Source organism: Phodopus roborovskii, unplaced genomic scaffold (genome assembly GCF_943737965.1).
Source record: "Phodopus roborovskii unplaced genomic scaffold, PHOROB, whole genome shotgun sequence".
In the NCBI taxonomy this organism is placed as follows: Eukaryota; Metazoa; Chordata; class Mammalia; order Rodentia; family Cricetidae; genus Phodopus; species Phodopus roborovskii.
Genome location: NW_026126433.1, coordinates 30110274 through 30127898, shown reverse-complemented (window position 1 = coordinate 30127898; position 17625 = coordinate 30110274). Strand labels below are relative to the sequence as shown.

Here is a 17625-nt window from a genome sequence, read left to right as displayed (position 1 = left end):
GCCTGTCACTCAAATGTGGAGAGCCCGTGATAAAGATGAGTTTACTTGCCCTGGGAAGAGGGATGAATACAAGCAAGCCTGCCACCCACCAAGAGCTAATAACTGAGTCTCTGAATATTACACACTTTTCATTCCTCTCTCTTAAATATTTATCCAATTGATTTATCTCCAGTAGTCAGTTGTTACTATACAGCTTGGCCACCAATTATATGGTCTAAGAAAAGTTATTTCACCTCTGGGGCTCTCCATTTCCTGATCAGTAAATGAAAATAACCTTTTAGTTACTATTCTATGAACCACTCTTATTTTCTCTGGAAGCGGGTAAAATACTGGCAAGACAATGCCTCCATTTACCAGCGGCCTGGAAGCTGTTTGTTTATGAAGTTTTCTTACATTTGGCTGTGCTCCATTGTTATTTCAGGGAAAGTGTCAAAACTACACACTCAGAGGTTGAGGAGACAACTCAGCTGATAAAGTATATACAGCCTTGCAAACTTGAGGATCTGAGTTTGATTCCTAGAACACATGTGAAAATGTTGACTGTGATGGCTCATGCTTGTATTCCAGCAGTTGGAGAACAGAGAACACAGGATCACTGGAGTTTGCAGGCCAGTCAGTCTAGCCTAATTGGAGAGCTCCAGGCCAATGGGAGATCTTGCCTCAAAGAGGTGAACAGTATTATTGAGGATGACACTCTAGGTTGTCCTCTGGCCTCCACATACAAAATCATGTGCACCCACATTTATACACACACACACACACACACACACGTATGCACACATGCTCATACACATGCATGCATATTTTGTATCCCTATTAAAAACCAAACCAACAACAGAGATATTCTATAGATTCAGGGCCCTCCCCAAGACCAATGAAATTGAAATCACCAAATGACAAAGACAGAAATTCAGTTCCAACATGATACATAAGTAGTTAGTTGCTCCATGGTCTGCACTGGTGTGCAGGAGCCACTCACTTGGGCATAGCTTGATCTTATGTCATCAACAAGTGATCAAGAGAGATCTAAGCACTGCCCCTAAGAAAGGAGTCAAGGGTTTTATCCAAAATGACTCAAGAGTCAGCAGTAGCTCAACAGGGGCCTTTGTTCAGATTAGACACACATACTGTTTGTCACAGAGGTGCCATGCCCTGGAAACCATAGGCTAGGTTAGTCTATCTGCAGAGAACTAAGTGCCTTCCTATACTCAGGTGACTGGCCATACAGTTTTCATGAAAATTGGTCAAATAAAATGTGTTTTCATGTGAGAAAATCCCTAAGAGTGAGGTTCAGAGTTTCCCAAACCATCTGGTGGTTGGGGGGAGAAGCTGACTAAGCCTTAGAGAAGGTCCTGGCATGTATGGGCCACTTTCAAATTCTGGCTTGCTCACTGGGGGGTGGGGTTGTTCTGTGGATTCTCAGTGGAATTAGGTTGAGGTTGCAGACATCATCTGAAGAGAAGGGACCAGGAGATTTCAGCTCCATTCCAAGAGCCTCCCTCTCATATTCTAACACTGAAATGAGGAGGAAAATGACAGCAGCATTGCTTTTGATTCTTGGAGGAAGAGGGGGAGACAGGGAGAAGTGATAAGACAAAGCCAAATAAAAACAGAAGGGGAGGAAAAAAGGAAAACCAAATAAATGGGCAAATAAATTCATTGAAACCTTTGTTAAGAATTAGTACAATCATTAGAGATGGAGTGAGGAGCTAATGGGAAGATAATCCCATTTGTGAATGGCATGGCAGTGACAGGAACTGGGCACAGACAATGAGGTCTGGGCTGGAGAGCAAAGGTGGGGGTGGGGAGGTATTGAAGATAAGGCAGCAGCTGGTGGCCTTGCTGTGCCTTCTATCTGGAGGGTTGGGGGAAGGTGGATGACCTCAGCGACACAGAAATAATCAAGGGAGTGGGGTAATAAAGGCCAGATTGTGGGCTAGAAATAGATTCCCCAAATTCAGGGACTGTTGCATTACTAAGGTCTATAACTCTTAAGTCATTTCCAAAGAGGTTCGTAGCTATTCAAAAAAGTCTGATCTGAGCCCCAAACCCGGGTGGACTTAAAGCTCCACTGTGGCCTCTAGCATAACTGTGAATAACTTTTTTTTTCCCTCTCTTCAAACTCTTTAGGACATGACACACAGATAGCATGAGAACCTGAGTTCAGCTCCTTAGAAGCTACATTAAAGACTAGGTTTAAGGGGGCATGTCTATAATCCCAGCTTTGGGGAAGTGGAGACAGGCGAATCCTGAGGATTTGCTGGCCAGCCAGTTGGTGACCTCCAATGAGAAACCCCATTTCAAACAATAATTCGGAGAAGCAATTATGAGAGAGACCTAATGTCAATCTTCAGCCTTTGTGTGTGTTTATACACATGTGTATATGCACATACATTGTAACCATACAATCACACACATGGCATTGTGGGTTTATATGGGACATTGATCCACATCAGATTGGATTCCCTGCCCAAGCTGTAACCACTGAATAAATAAGAATGTAAACATTTCAGGAACAGAAGTACATATGCACCTGGAACAATGACAAGGCCATTTTAAGGCAGTATTTTAAGACCGTGTATGAGTTAGTGAGTCAGGATCTGAGAATGTCCTGTGAAAGGTGTTATCTCCCTGGGCAGCCATGGAAAGAGGAGACACTCAGTGAGCAGGGTCATTCCTGACAACAGCTTTTAAATCCTTTGAAAAAACACCTGCTCATTTCTCTCAGCAGGTCTCACCCCATCTCATGAGTTATCACTCTGTCTTTACCCTTCAGCATTGAAGCCCAGTGATAGCTTATATTTCTCTATTGGAGAATCTCCTTGGTGTTGCCCTCTGCAGCTGAGATGCCAGAATAAGTAATCAGACTATTATTTACCAGGAATCTCCAAAAGCATGAATTTAATCTAATTGTGGTATTCTGAAAGATGTATCTAGAGGCCCTTGAGTACACTTTTAATTTAACAAAAAGCCATTCTTATGGCCTTTCTTAATAACTCTGAAGCATCTAAATAAATGTGGGCATCTCTTTCCTCCTCTGATATTCACATGTAAATCAATCTCTCTTGTTTCTTCCACACTCATTTATTGTTTTCATTTCTAATCTGAACATTTTCAATTTGTCTTTGCTGTCCTGGCAAACAAATACCAAATGCAAACTCTAACAAGCGCTGCCTGTGTCATGCAGTCACAGTGATGGGAAGGCAAGCAATTACCTGGAAAATTCCCACAGGAAAGACAGAAGACACTGCACCTGTGCACTGGTTAGGACCCTCCAGCCCTGACCTCTCTCCCTGGCCATTGGCTGATACAGAGTGTTAGGACAGGAGATGCTTGATTTTGTTGCCAGCATCAAAGACCAAGGATGTGACCTCAAACAGCCCATGTTCTTTGAATGACTCATTAGAATTCTGTCATCCACAACTTTCCTTACATAGTCCTGAAACTAATTTTTCCTTTTAGTGAAAATTTTCATCTTATGCGGTGAATTCTACTATTTTATAATCTTTCACCTGGACCTCTTCACATGTGCAAGTTGGAGCAGCTGGCATTACTGTGTAGATCAATACATGAATGTCACAACCTGCTTGCTTTCTCCTGGGCATTGCTGGCAGGAGTGAGGTACCAGAATTACTGCAATACAACTCTTTAAGAGACTTTGGACATAGGCTTCCTAATTCTTGGTTATACTTTGCTGTTTATCTATAAGACAGGTTCAGGAATGTATTTTACTTGAAAAATCTAGATAAATAAAATCTAGACAATTCCAATAGGTTTTGAGCTTCTTTTTGGTGTGTGTGTTTTAACAATTATTTGAGTTCATTAAAAAGGGTTCCCAAATTACTATGTAGGAAGAGGATACACAAACTCCTTTGAGGACCTACCCTCTATTTCAGTTCTAGGATCCTGTAAATGGGTTTTAGTGTTCAAGGCTTCAGTAAGCAAGACCTCTTTGAAAGCTAGCTTTTAAACATTTTAGCTTTTTCTTCTAGCCATGTTCAAGACACATTTAAACTAAATTGAGCTACTTATCTACTATTCCTGGAAATCCATGTTCCTCATGTCTCTACCTACCAAATAAAACAGCTAAAAACAAAACAAAGCAAAACAACAAATCTGGCTTTTCCATGAAACTCTATTCCTGATCTTCAACCTTACCTAAGTCACCCCTTAAGTATGCTCTCATTGACCTTTACTCAAAAATTTGTGTTTTTCTGTTTTTTGTTTTTGCGGTAGGTCTTGGAGCTCATTATATTTGTTTGTTATATACCCATATTCCTGTGCGGACTATTAGTTCTTGTAGAACAGAAACTCCACCTTATTCTCAGGCATAGCAACCATGTATGTTCTTCTCCAGAAGAGTAATGTGGTGAACATCTGCTGAAAACATGAATGAATTGAAGAGTAAATGATAGAACATAATGATGAGAGATTCATTCTATAAACTGTCTCATTCATGCACATGTACTCACACACTGTACAATCATACAGACACCACATATTTACACAGACACACTCATAACACACACACACACACACACACACACAGAGCTGTATGAGTAAGAGTCAGGCAGCAGCTGTATAAAGTTTCAGATGCACTCCTCTGTCTCACAGAAGCACCCATTTGTAACTTTTTGTATGAATGTCGATGATCAATTTTCTTGTTTTTCTGAAAGTCACAAATGCTTTTTTTTTCCACTTTGGCATATCAACCTTAATTTCTCACAAAAGATTTTAACAATTACCAGACCTAGATTTGGTTTTTTTTGCCTTTAACCTACTGCAGTCTTAATGTAGGCCATATCAGAATGTTAGGAGGGAAACATCAGTACCCCTTATATGGGTTGCTCACCTTCATGGTCTAGAACATTAAATAAACATTCCAGGAAAAATAAGGTTTATCACTGATTTTTTTTCATAACATCCAATATGTATCCTTATTGGGAAATCTGTCAGTTTTCAATTCAAGTGGCATTCTTTACATTCAAACCAATTTCGATTAATTTGGGGGGAAATCAGCTAAAGAAACATGGTATTAGTTCAGTATCGTGATTTAAATCATGATGCATGGCATCTTCTACTTTTCACTCATCTTTTTTATTTCAGAAGGAAAAATGCTTCCATTTGTCTGGAATTGTTTTATAAATATAACCTCGAGCTGCTTATCACTCCTGTTTCAATGTCCTCAAGATACTCCTCTCCCTCCTCCTAACAGTTGTTCTATGATTTCATTAGTGTCCACAACGAGACCGCATAGACAGTGACGATCATAGAATAATGGAAATTAGAGATGGAAATGACAGATTAGGTGTCTTTGTCTATTTCCTGGGGCTAATGTTCTCGTCAGTCTGCAGTTCAGTGCTTTAGTCTATCTTGCTCCAAATGACAATAGTGCTGGGACCTCTACCATTTCCCCAGAGGCTCTTGTCTGCATCCTAAGACTGTCTCCCCATCCAGCCATAGGGAATAACAAAGGCTTTGCAATTACCAAGTGAAGTCAGGCCCATCCTCACAAGATATGTCTGCAAGGCTAGGGATGTGGAGGCTTGAGTGATTAACCACCAAATCCAATCACTGCAGAGGGCTAGGCCGGATCATTTAGAGCAAATGTGAAATGATATTTCGTAGTTGTTTTCTTCAGTGGCAGGATTGCAGGCTATGAGATAGAGAGGCGGTTATCCATCACCTTTTACAACATTTTACTCTGTGAGAATCGTGGTCAGCTGAGATTCTCAGCCATCACATAAGCTAAAGGGCTGGCTCCAACTGTGCAAACTCAGCAGCAATGAGAGTTGGGGCACAATGAGGAGTTTAAATAGTGACTGTCATTTTATATTCATACCTCATTGGACGTCTATTAGCCAAGGTCCCTACTCTTCTCACCAAACACTTTCCTTTAAAATTGTGGACTGCCTATCTGAAAAAAACTCAAATTCCATTCATATCAAGCCCTTCATTCTCACTAACACAAGAATTTCATGATATTTTGGCTTCCCTAACTTTTCTCACTTGTGACTCAGATTTCCTTTTCCTAATTACTCTTGTTCTTATTCCTCAACTTCAACCAGTTCCAGAACATTTGCCCTCTCCCACATCTGAGGGCATCTATCAAACCTTGACTAGTCATCAGCTGGCTAAGTCATCGGAGTTGAGTTCTTCTCTCCCCTTATCATAAATCACTCCTTCAGGCTCCTCAATCATTTTTATTGCTTGTCTCCAAACTCTCACCCATTTGTCACCATATTTATTGCTTTGAAGGTCCAGGACTACACTGAATAGCCTAGGTTTGGACTCATTAGAATCACGTAGAAAGGGCTGACCATTGACCTAGGAGTGAAAACCTTTATGGCAATGTCACAAATGACATTGGTTTATTTATTTATTTTTTCACTTTGTCAAGCTGCAAACACGGATCTAATTTGCAGTCCAGGAAATCACTTGCCAACATGTTTTTCCTGATTTCCTTCTGATTCTCCCTAGCCTATTGATTGCTATTATAGTTAACATTTGCTGATCCTTCTCACCATTTGCCCAATGAACAAAGCAAGCTCTTAGAATTCAAAACAAAACCCGAAACTTGCTCCAAAAATCACAAGACATATAGTGGTAATGATTCCACAATGACATAGGTTTTCTTAGTTTCATTGTGTCATAAACTTAAAAATATATTAATATGGTAAATTTATGCTATGTATGTTTTATTATAACAAAAACATTCAAACGTATAAAAATTAATAATAAGCAATAGATAAAGTAGTCACATGTAGTTTCAGGAAAGTAAAAGTCATACAAAGAACTATGGTAACTGGGAATGTGACACAAGTACTCTTCCTCAGCACAAAGCACTTCCTGAGTCTCATATGTCACCCTGATGACAGTACTGGTGACCACATGTTTTGATGTCTGTCAGTCTCTTGAAGGATTCATCAAATTCCCAGAGAGATACAGCAGAATCTGTGTGGCTTCTCAAGTCTCCAACAAAATCACCAGCTAAGTTCTGCCTATGGAATTCTCATGGATGGATGTGGAATGGAAAGGAGGAGAAAGACAGCTTCTTCTGCAGATCCCAGCTGGCGGCTGGAGGCCTGCGAGTCAGGGGCATTGTCTCCTGACTCATAGATGGAAGAATGTATGACATGGACGTCATTGGAATGACATGGCTATGGAAAGACACAGTGATGATTTTACTACAGACTGCTAAGAATTCAGCCATCCATGGACTCTACTTCTTTGTACACAGTTGTTCCTGTCATGTCTGTGTGAGAAAGCTGTGACATAGGAACTGCCAAGTTGTTATCTCACTCACCCCTGGTTCGTTCCCCATTCATTCCGAATGCAAAGGTGTTTATGCACAGGATCCTTCATGTAGCCTTCGTAGCACAGACACTCCCCTTAGGATCAGAGTAGGAGGAAAAGAGAAATACAAGTCAATAAACCACCATGACAGTATTTAAGTTGATGTGAAATGATCAGATTAGACCCTGGATTCATTAATAGCATAAATAATAGGATACACCCCCACTATGTCACACATGCCCCTCTCCACTACCCTCATGAATGAATCTCCCCATTTTCCAATGCATGATGAATTTATACACTGAAAAATCTTAACTGAAAAATACTTAGTGTGTACACATTGGATACACAAAGACCATCAAGTCTTTGATGAAGGGGACATTTCATGTTTGGCAATTAGCAAGTGATGGGTAAATGTGTAAAGTCTGCATGTGTGAACTATTTCAAGTATTTCTAAGAATCTGAAGCCTAGGTCCTGTTATTATTTTATGCTGAAAAGGGAAGACAAAACTCAGAAAAGTTTTGAGACTTGTTAGCCTTTTAACAATGAGTTAGTAATTGAACCTATGACTCTGTCACTTGAGAAACTATTGTCATGCCATGCTGTGAGTCCATAGAACTGGGATTTAAAGGAAGTTGCAATGTTCTCTTCTGCTTTTATAGGGACTAAATTTTATAGTGGACATATCTAGCCATCTTTTAAAGCTACTCAGCAAGCATCATTTACACCCTGCATTGCTCAGAATCTTCCTGTTCTTCCTCACCATTACTTTTATGGGAGTTCTTTTGTTAGTTTTATTTTTGCATACCAAGAGGTCCAATGACCTTCTGGAATTGCATACAAGATTAACTATTTGTGGATTTCACCCTTTCTCCGGCAGGGTTGCATGACATTCAACCAGTTAAGAAGCAAACTTGTGACTTCCCAAAGGGTTAGCACCCATTGCTCTGTTGAGTACCAATCCTGAAGGCAGTAGCTGTTGTTTCCTGATGTGACTGCTTTTGCATATGATGCTGCTTGACTCTGAGCCACTATGACATGTTACACTAAAGCATCTGCTCTTAATCTTCCCATGGCTGGTTATTCGATTTACAACCAGTGAAATAACAAAGTGTGATTTCTTGAAATTAGTATATAACAAATTTACAAAGGTGCCAAATCCTGAGGAGACAATACGTATACAGTTTTATTTATCTCCCAAGGAAGAGGTGCTTAAAATGTGCATAAATAGAATAACAGCTTTAAATGCTATTTCCTCTTTATGAAGACAAAACTTAATAAAAATGGAGAGAATATATGTGATAGGGGGGAAGAGTCTGAACAGTGTGAACAGGACATTTTTTCATTAAAAAAATTAGCTCATGCATTTTAAGATTTACCTAGAAGCTGTTGACTCTCAGGGACCTATACCAAATAATAGTCACTTAACCCCCATCCCCAAAACACTCAGCTCAATGTACTGGTGGGGGCAGTAAAAATAGGTAACTTCTTAGTTTTAGATAAATCTAAGGAGTATTAGAGATCAGTACATTGTTTCATTTTTGACAAATTCTGAATTTAATATGGCTATATTAGAATGTATTGACCCACTTTAGGTCCAAATTTATTATCATAACTGGTACTGGGTAATAGCTACAAATAATCATGGGCATTAAAGTGAAGCATCAGAAAATATAGCTTGAAATTAGGTTGCTGGTGATAAAATATGCCAATGATGGCCACTTTTTGATAATAGGAAAGATAAATAAGATTTAAAAAGCAGATTCTAATATTTAAAAAGCAAAGTAAAAGGGGAATAGGGCTTTATCCCTTAAGAATTCTAAATAAAGTACAAAGTCCAAACTGTAAAGTATACAGGGCCAAGATAAGGTTGATCTCCACTAACAGGTAGGCTTGTCATAAATACTGTGGGCATTAATGGCTTGTCCTGTGTTGTGACAAATAGTAGTCAAGAGCAATTTATGGATGATTTTGGATCACCCATATAGTCCATCACAGTGGCAGGGAGGCTACATCTACAATCAAGAAGCAGAGGACAATGAATGCTGGTACTCAGCTGCTTTATATGCAGTCCAGGATGGAATAATACCATATATACATGCATGCATACATACATACATACATACATACTTACATACATACATACATACATACATACATACATCAGGTCTTTTCACCTCAGTTATCCTAATCTAAGTGAGCCCCTCTAGATGTGCTCAGGGGCTTGTTTCTTCCATGATTCTTGTAAAGTTGACAGTCAATATTAACCATAATACTACAGTTCAAAGTTAAATTATTAAAATATTTAGCTTGAGAATATGGCTTCATGGTAAATTGTTTATTGCCCAAGTATAAGGACCTGAGTTTGGATCCCCCAGCAGTCATATGAAAATCAGTCATGGCTGTGTATATTTGTAACCCTAGCTCCTGAGATAAAGACAGGGGTGAACTACCAGAAGGGATAAACTCCAGATTCAGTTAGAGACCCTGTGTCAAAACAAACAAACAAACAAAACACAAAAAAGGTATAGACAACAGTAATTGAAGATAGCTGAAATGGATCTCTAGACTTCAAATGAACACCCATAGATGTACCTGCATACATGTGCACACACAGGATATATCACACATACACAATAAGAAGAAAAAAGCAAATAAAGATTTGATTGGTTTATAGGTAGCAACACCCCCAAATATGAAGATATATAAGCCAATTGATGGGTTAAATGTTGAAATGTATCTTTTCCTGTGGGAAATATATTCTTCTGATTGTCCTTGTTGCCAATTAGACATGAACAGGATGCTAAGAAAGAGGGTATGTTCATAGGAGAGTATCCAGTACAACATTCTGATTCCCAGAATGGTCTCAACTAGAGCCGGGCCGGTAGCTCATTGGTAGAGTACTTGCTGAGCATGCACAAGACCTTGTGTTCCATCCCTGGTACCACACAAAACAGATATGGTAGAGAATGCCTGTAATCCCAGCACTGGGGACATAAAGGTAGAAGGCTCGAAAGCTCAAGGTTATCCTCAGCTACAGAGTAATTTTAAGCCAACTCAGGCTGTATGAGACTCTTACTCAAAAACAAAACACAAAACAAGAATAGTCTCAGCTGGACACTTTCTCTAAAATTAAGGATTAATGATAAAAGAGTAGCTTCTTCTACATTTAATACCTGGTTACCACAAAACATGTAAAAATAAATTGAGTAACAACTCCAAGTTCAAGCAGAGACCTATTTTCCTAATGACGTAAATGCCTACCATTTGTACAGTGCATTTACCTTCTCAAATTGCCTTCATGGTCATTATCTCCACATGAGGCTTCCATCACTTATTACCATGTGGGGATACACTGCTGACAACAGATAAAACTTTTCCCCATATAATGGCATATGCCACCCAAAGTCAGAGAATCAGAGATTTTCAAACATACCAGGCTAGAGTTTGGGGATATCCAAAATCTGCCTCTCAACAGATCCTCATTCCTGGAATCCACCAAACTTCCCTCTTCTTTATTCCTCCTAAACCATTTTGGCCATCTATACTGCAAGGAGTTCAGACTTGATGAGGAAAGTTACTATGGAAACCAACTGCTAAATCTTGACTTTAAGAGGGGTTTCATGTAAGCACAGACTCCGACTGTTAGCTGTGAATTTTAAAGACCCCACAAGGGTGTTGGATGCCCTCCTAAGCCGAAGTGTTACAGTCTCCGCATCTGCTGTGACAGATGGCAGGGAACACATGAGGCGCTGACTCTGTGGTGGTGTACATAGAAATCCAACAGAAAGACATGTCACGGCCACGGAGAAGTACCCAATCAGGAGAGTGTAACATGTCACAGTGGCTGCAAAGAGCTGTTCTGTGGCTCACACTGTCAAGGAAGAAAGTCCACTACAAGATGTTGGTGCAAGAGATAGAGACCTCCGTACCTACTTTTGCTTGGTACCTTGAGGACAAACACCTTGAGCCACCTTTCATGATGAACAGGCAGAGCCTTTGCTCATTTCCCATTCTATATCTGAAGGACTGTGTCACAAATCACATCTAAAGATTAAGAAAGACCTTGAAGCTAGGATTTCTCAGGTTTGGCAGGGCTCACCACGAGTTTTTTTCATTGTAAAACCACACAAAACCAAAAGCCCTGAGTCATCACACTGTTTCAAGAAGTGGTTGGCTTTTATTAAATAGGACTGGCTATCGTTTGTCTAAAAAGAGAAATGTCCGTCTGGACATTGATGATACAAAATTGCCTAATCATTCTCCACCAGTGGGAGTTAGCAGAAAAGGGGTAGGCCCAGGGTTGAATGACCCCCACAAAACTCTGAGAGAGAGAGAGAGGGCAGGGAACAGGCTAAAGTTCACCCTGAAGGAAGAAGGTGCTTTAATGGAGTTACAGAGGTGAATTGGGAATGAGTATACAATCTAAGTTATAGCAACAAAACGGGGATGGAGCTCTCCTAATTAACTGGGTTAAAAATGCCCAATGACAGAGGCAGAGAGATGGAGTGCAGGGGTGGGGCACACAGTGGCTCAGAGCAAGTATAGAGCTTGAGGCTGAATTGCCTGGAAACCTGGTCCATGCCCCTCTATTGTCTGATACATTTTGACCTGTTTGTGCTACCCATAGAAAGATCTGGAGAGGTAGGGACTTGGGAAGAACATATTAGACCAATATTAAAACATTCAAGTGTGAGTTTTCATGGATGCTTGTGCTTCCTGTAGACATTAAAAAACAAAACAAACAAACAAAAAACCAAAACCAAACAAAACAGAAAACCCTGCATAGCTTGAAAAAGGCAATGGAGGCTATGGACAGAATTAATGTGACTGAGCAATGAAGCAGGTGTCTCCGGCTTCTACCGATGCTCACATGGCAGAGCAGAGGCTTGGAATGAGCAAGGAGAAAAGCCGATTCAAGTAGGTAGTCTGCCATCAGAAAACAAAATGAAAACAAACAACCACAAAGCATTCCCCTTAGTAACCAGAGGAAAAATCAGCCTGTGACAGGATGGAGACACTAAGCTACACAGCCCTGAATGCTTTGTAATTATCTCAACTCAACCAGAGATGCTGAGGGGCCAGGCTGGCAGGGTGGGCAAGAAGATTGGCAGTTGGCCAAAAGCCTCATCAGAAACTGAGGCATTCAACAGCCACCCAGGAGGAATGAAACTAACCCTAAGCTTACCATCTAGTTTCCCTTCCAGAAGGGCAACATGACCAGAAACATCACAAAATGACCAGGCATGCAAATTCTGGTATATCATGCACTCTGAGCTTACAGTCCAGCTGAGCTACTAACTAGGCAGTGGTGTTAAGTCAGTTTGTCAGCATCTCTCTAAAGTAGAGATAAAGATACTGTCTACTTTGTAGGGTTGTGAGGGAGCTTTGATTGTCTAAGCTTGGTGAGAATAACATAATGAGCTCTTGATAAACACTGCCTAGCATGATTTTTTTTTTCCAAAATCATTTCCCACCTGACATTACAAAGCAGATGGACCACAGACCATTGTGTGATGTCCTCAGCAGTCTGAACCTTACTTAAAAGCATCTTCCCATAGTCTGGAACTAATACCTACTAAAGGACCATCACAGTGCTTACAAAACACATTTTGTCTCTCCTTTCTCAAGCAAACCAACATATAGCCAGAAGGTCTGAAGAGTTGGGATGATCATAAGAACATTTGCCAGTGGCAATTTATAATTGTCCAGGTTGGTCTCTGAGCTCCATCCCTCACATGTAACCTAGTGTCAGAATATAAGTGGAGGGGAAGGCTGGACCTGAAATTAACCAGCAAGTGTTCTGTAGCCCTGGTTCTTTTATGGGCCCACACACATCTTTAGGAGTTCTGAGATTATGATGGGGTTATAGGAAGAGGGAATACAACTGATTTCTCTCCTTTAACTCTTTTGTCCTTTCTCTGGTATATTTGTAGTTGATCTCAAACTCAAGCATCTAAAACAATATTGATTCATTGTATCATGCATTTATAGGCCAGAGGAGACCAATATGGGTTCTATGGGGCTAAGATCAAAGTGCCTATAGACTAAGTCTCTACAGAGTTAGGCTCCTTTCTACAGGCTATAAGTGAGAATCTGCTTCCTTGCCTCTCCGCCCCCCCTACTAAAGGTTGCCTGTATGCCTGGTTCATGACTCATCCTTCATCTTCAAAGTATACAATACCTTGATGAATTGTTCTTTCATCATGGTACTTGGACCTGTTCTCCTTTCTACTTTTGAGAAGTATTGTCATTGAATTGGGACACCAAATAACCTAGGGTAATCTTGTTTTTGTACACTAGCTGGTAGGCAACCTTCATTCTGTATACCATCATGCCTTCTTTTGCCATGCAATATCACACATATACATATTGTGGAAAGGAGGATGTGGGCATCTGGTGGAGTGAGTGCATGTTTCTCTCCCACACACCTGGTATTGTGTAAATACACACTTAGCTTTGGGACACTTAGGAAGGCTGCCTAAGGAAAGCTCCAGGCACCAAAGGCGGCTCCTTCCCAGTGCCTGAGCATCTGTGTTTGTGTGCTTGTGTGTTTACGGGTATGTGTGTCTGCGTGAAAAAAATACACAAGTGCATTTGCACAGCCCTATGAATCCATATGGGCAGACCCCTCAGCTCGGCTGGGAAAGCACATGTCCCAACACTCTGACATTTCCAAGGAAGCTAGCTGGAGGATTGCAAAAAATAACGTCGACTTGACTTGAAGCCAATTCCCACACTCAGTTCTTTGGAGAAAGGCTCTAGGATGGAGTGTGGGAGGCGATAAAGTTTCTTAGTGATGAGCGTGGGGGATGACCACATCATCCCATGTGCAGAGAGAAGCAGCACAGGCGGAGGGGTCCAGTTCCAGCATTAATGAAAATGAAAGTTTCCGCAGCATCATTTCTCAGCTGCTACACCAAATGAAGATGTTGTACCTTAGTTCTGTTGTGGGGCTTGGGTTCTTATTTTTAGTATCCCTATGACTTTCCAGTTGCAAATTCATTAGTTATCACTGATACCAGGAAGCCATTTACAAGGCAGGGGTTTCCCAAAGTCATTTTGTTGGAAGGATTAGAAATTAGACATCTGAAAGTAGCTGAAGAGTAGCCAGGAAGACTTTGTTTGTTTGTTTTGAGACATTTCTCTGTATTGCGTTGGAGCCTGTCCTGGAACTAGCTCTGTAGACCAGGCTGGCTTTGAACTCACAGAGATCCCCCTGCCTCTGCCTCCTGAGTGCTGGTATTAAAGATGTGTAAAACCAATGCTCAGCTAACAGGAAGACTTTTATACAGACAATCAGCTTCCTGGCATACCCAACAAGAATGCTCAGTACAAGTTGCCTTCTAAAGAGTTGAGTAACAAATGTGTTCTACTGAGCATACCTTTGACAACCTTATTTCTTCTGATTTCATGATATATTAAAGACAAACTCTCCTTATAGGTAGTCATGGGGTTTTGGGCCAATCAGGCCCAGATAATCAAACATTGTGTAAAGTTAGAAGGCACCCTCCCAAGTGCAGATTACCCAGTCCCCTTTTCCATGTGTAATTGTAGACCCTCTTTTTTCTTTCAAGACAAAAAGGAAGCATGTGAGATCCTCTGGAGATCTTGTTGCTCTCAGAAGTGAGTTTAACAGCTAAGATTGTCCCAAATCCTCCTAATCCTGACCAGCTGGAGAACAAGGGTACCAGAGACCAGCTCTGCTACATGGAGAGTTCCCACCTCTGAGATGAGCTCTTTTTAATTTCTTCCAAGCACACTAGCTTTTGGGCATGGTGCACAGCCCATCTGTTTGGTTTGGTGTTTGCCTGACAGCGTAGGAGGGACGGCAAGTAAGCACTGTCTTAGACATCAGATGTTGAAAGTGCTGTACTTTCTCGTCCATATGGGGACCTAGAATCTCTGTCAAGGGCCCACGTAAAAATAAGTTTCAAACCTAAGAACATGAACTTTAGATGTCACAGTTACCTGCTACTTTCTCAAAGAGATTTAGTAATGGATTACAGCAAAATGCACATTGTGTATATTAGGCCACATCTGTGGAGTAATCAAGATGAAAACCCTGCCTCTGTCTCTAGAGTTTACACAAGATAGACAAAATCTTGAGGATTTGGTTCACGACTCTTTTACTATTCTATAGTATCACACTACTTCTCCAGGAAGATTCCACCTATGACATTCTAGCTCCTGAAAATGGCCTTTTTGCAGAGGAGGCTACTATATGTGAACTTCTTATGGCTTGTTGTGAAATTGTCTGTTTGAATACTTGGTCCCCAGCTGGTGGCACTGGAAGGCTGTGGAAACTTTCAGACATGAGCTTTAGCTGGCAGGTGTAGGGCAATAGGAGTAGAGATAAGGTTTAAGGTTCTGTGTTAGGCACACTGACAGCTAGAGCCATCTGCCTCCTGGTCTATAAATATGTAATAAGCCTTTCCACTACCTCCCACCATCACAGGTAAAAACCCATATACCATGCCTTCCCTTCTATGATGGACTGTTTCCTTCAACCAAGAGTTAACATAGATCCTTCCTCCTCTAAGTTGTTTCTGGTAGATATTCTGACATATTAACAAGAAAAGCAAACACCTTTCCTGCCACAAAATATGCATCTATCTGGTATAGAGACCCGGGCTCCTGAGCATGCAATTCCAGGGTAAGGCAGCAACCCTACTTCATGGCACCTGAATCTGGGCCTTACTCAGAACTACCCTCGTCTTGCTGTGTAGAATAACACACTTAAACATGTCTACAGCCTTTGTGAGGTGATCCATCTCTGAGATTCATTGTAAGAAAAATGAATTCCCAAGGGCCCTGCATTTCTTTGTGGAACAGTTTGTTTAAATAACATAAAAAAATAGAGCCTTCTGATTTTTAAAATAGTGACTGTTTAAATGAGCTATGATATAGATGTAGAATGCAGCTACAAATAGCCATGAAAATGGTACTGAGAATTATGATTATGGAAAATTCTTATGCTAGGGTATCAAGGAAACAAATTCAGGAAAACTCAACTAGACTTCCTATCCTACCACGAAATCCTTTTAAAGGAAAATATGCAAAAGCTATCGATAGAAAGAAAGGGCATGAAAAGTCTTGAAGCAATTTGTCTAGGAAACAGAAATATAGATAATTATTATTTTCTTCTATACTATACTTTATGATAAACACGAATAAACAAGTATCAAATGGCTAGCCCTAGTAGTGAGACATGATGTAGGCTCCTGCCAAACTATTACATGTCTTTATGCCCAGTGGTTCACCCACATGGTGATATCCATAGGTGGTCTATGCTTGAAATGGAAAGGGGAGAGTGGAGTTGGGAGAAATGGTCTGAATTTCAAGTGAGTGATTGCAAAAGGCATGCTCTCTCTGACAGTTACCCGCTTCCCGGTGCTCCCGCCTACCAGTTTCGGGGTCACATTGGTGTTCACAAGGGTCCAGGAGCCGCCGGGCACAGAGGTCCATGGCCCAGGGCCCACTGGAGTTCTGTTGAGAGAAGAGAATCACTTGGGCCGGATTCAGCCAGTCACTGGCATCCAGCTGGCTCCCCTCCAGGAGAATGAAGCGACTCCCTACAGGGTGACAGAGAAGAAACATGTCAGCAGATGCAAACTTGCACACACAACACATGGGCACAAGCCACCAGAGACAGAGCACATCCTAATCCAGGACCATTACACTCACCAGTCCTAGCCTACCATTAGTACTAGCCCTATGGATTGTCAGATGGAGGTTCTGCCATCACAATGACTCAATGACTGCTGTTAAACCAGGGACATTAAAACTTCCAGCTTTATCATTGCCTACTGCCATGCCTCATCCCATATTGCTGGAATGTTCCTAAGGGAATAGAGGGACAGAATGGCTTTGTGGTGACCATGGTATGGCTCCATCAGACCTAGCCACAAGGTGTTGGCACTGGGTCAGGTAACAGGGACCCATTGCCTGCCTTTGCTTGCCATGAAATAGCAGGTCCTCTAATGCTGTGAACGTTTCCCACCTGTTTCCAGCCTTGCAGCAACCCAAAGGACAGACTTTAACAAGTCAATTAGGTGCTATGCGCTTAAATGATTCAGAACTCTCTGAACCTATGGTACTCCCTCAATATATTGGGGTTCTCCTATATGAAAGTCATTCATTGCTTTTAAGGTCTAGGTTTATTAGCAAGTTAATGCAGTTAGTAATCTCTCATCTGGGCAAGCCAAAGCATGGCTGGTCGTTAAACACCTCTACCGCCCCATTTAGCTTTTCCTTCCTTAAACACTAAAGGGCTGTGATGTCTACTCCTTCTGTAGCCAGTGTGTTTTGCATTTCTCTGTTTACAG

General features: G+C 41.1%; 1 protein-coding gene across 2 annotated transcripts in view; it reads right to left on the bottom strand.

The window, feature by feature from the left end:
* Astn1 (astrotactin 1) overlaps positions 1-17625 on the bottom strand; it is a 304509-nt gene that overhangs the window by 131682 nt on the left and 155202 nt on the right. The window contains exons 7-8 of one of the 2 annotated variants that reach the window (XM_051186059.1): positions 16681-16872; positions 7307-7391 (exon numbers count right to left, since the gene is read on the bottom strand). In XM_051186059.1, coding sequence (XP_051042016.1) covers positions 7307-7391; positions 16681-16872 — 277 coding nt within the window. The remainder of the gene's footprint in view (positions 1-7306; positions 7392-16680; positions 16873-17625) is intronic. The other variant, XM_051186060.1, reaches the window with a different exon arrangement.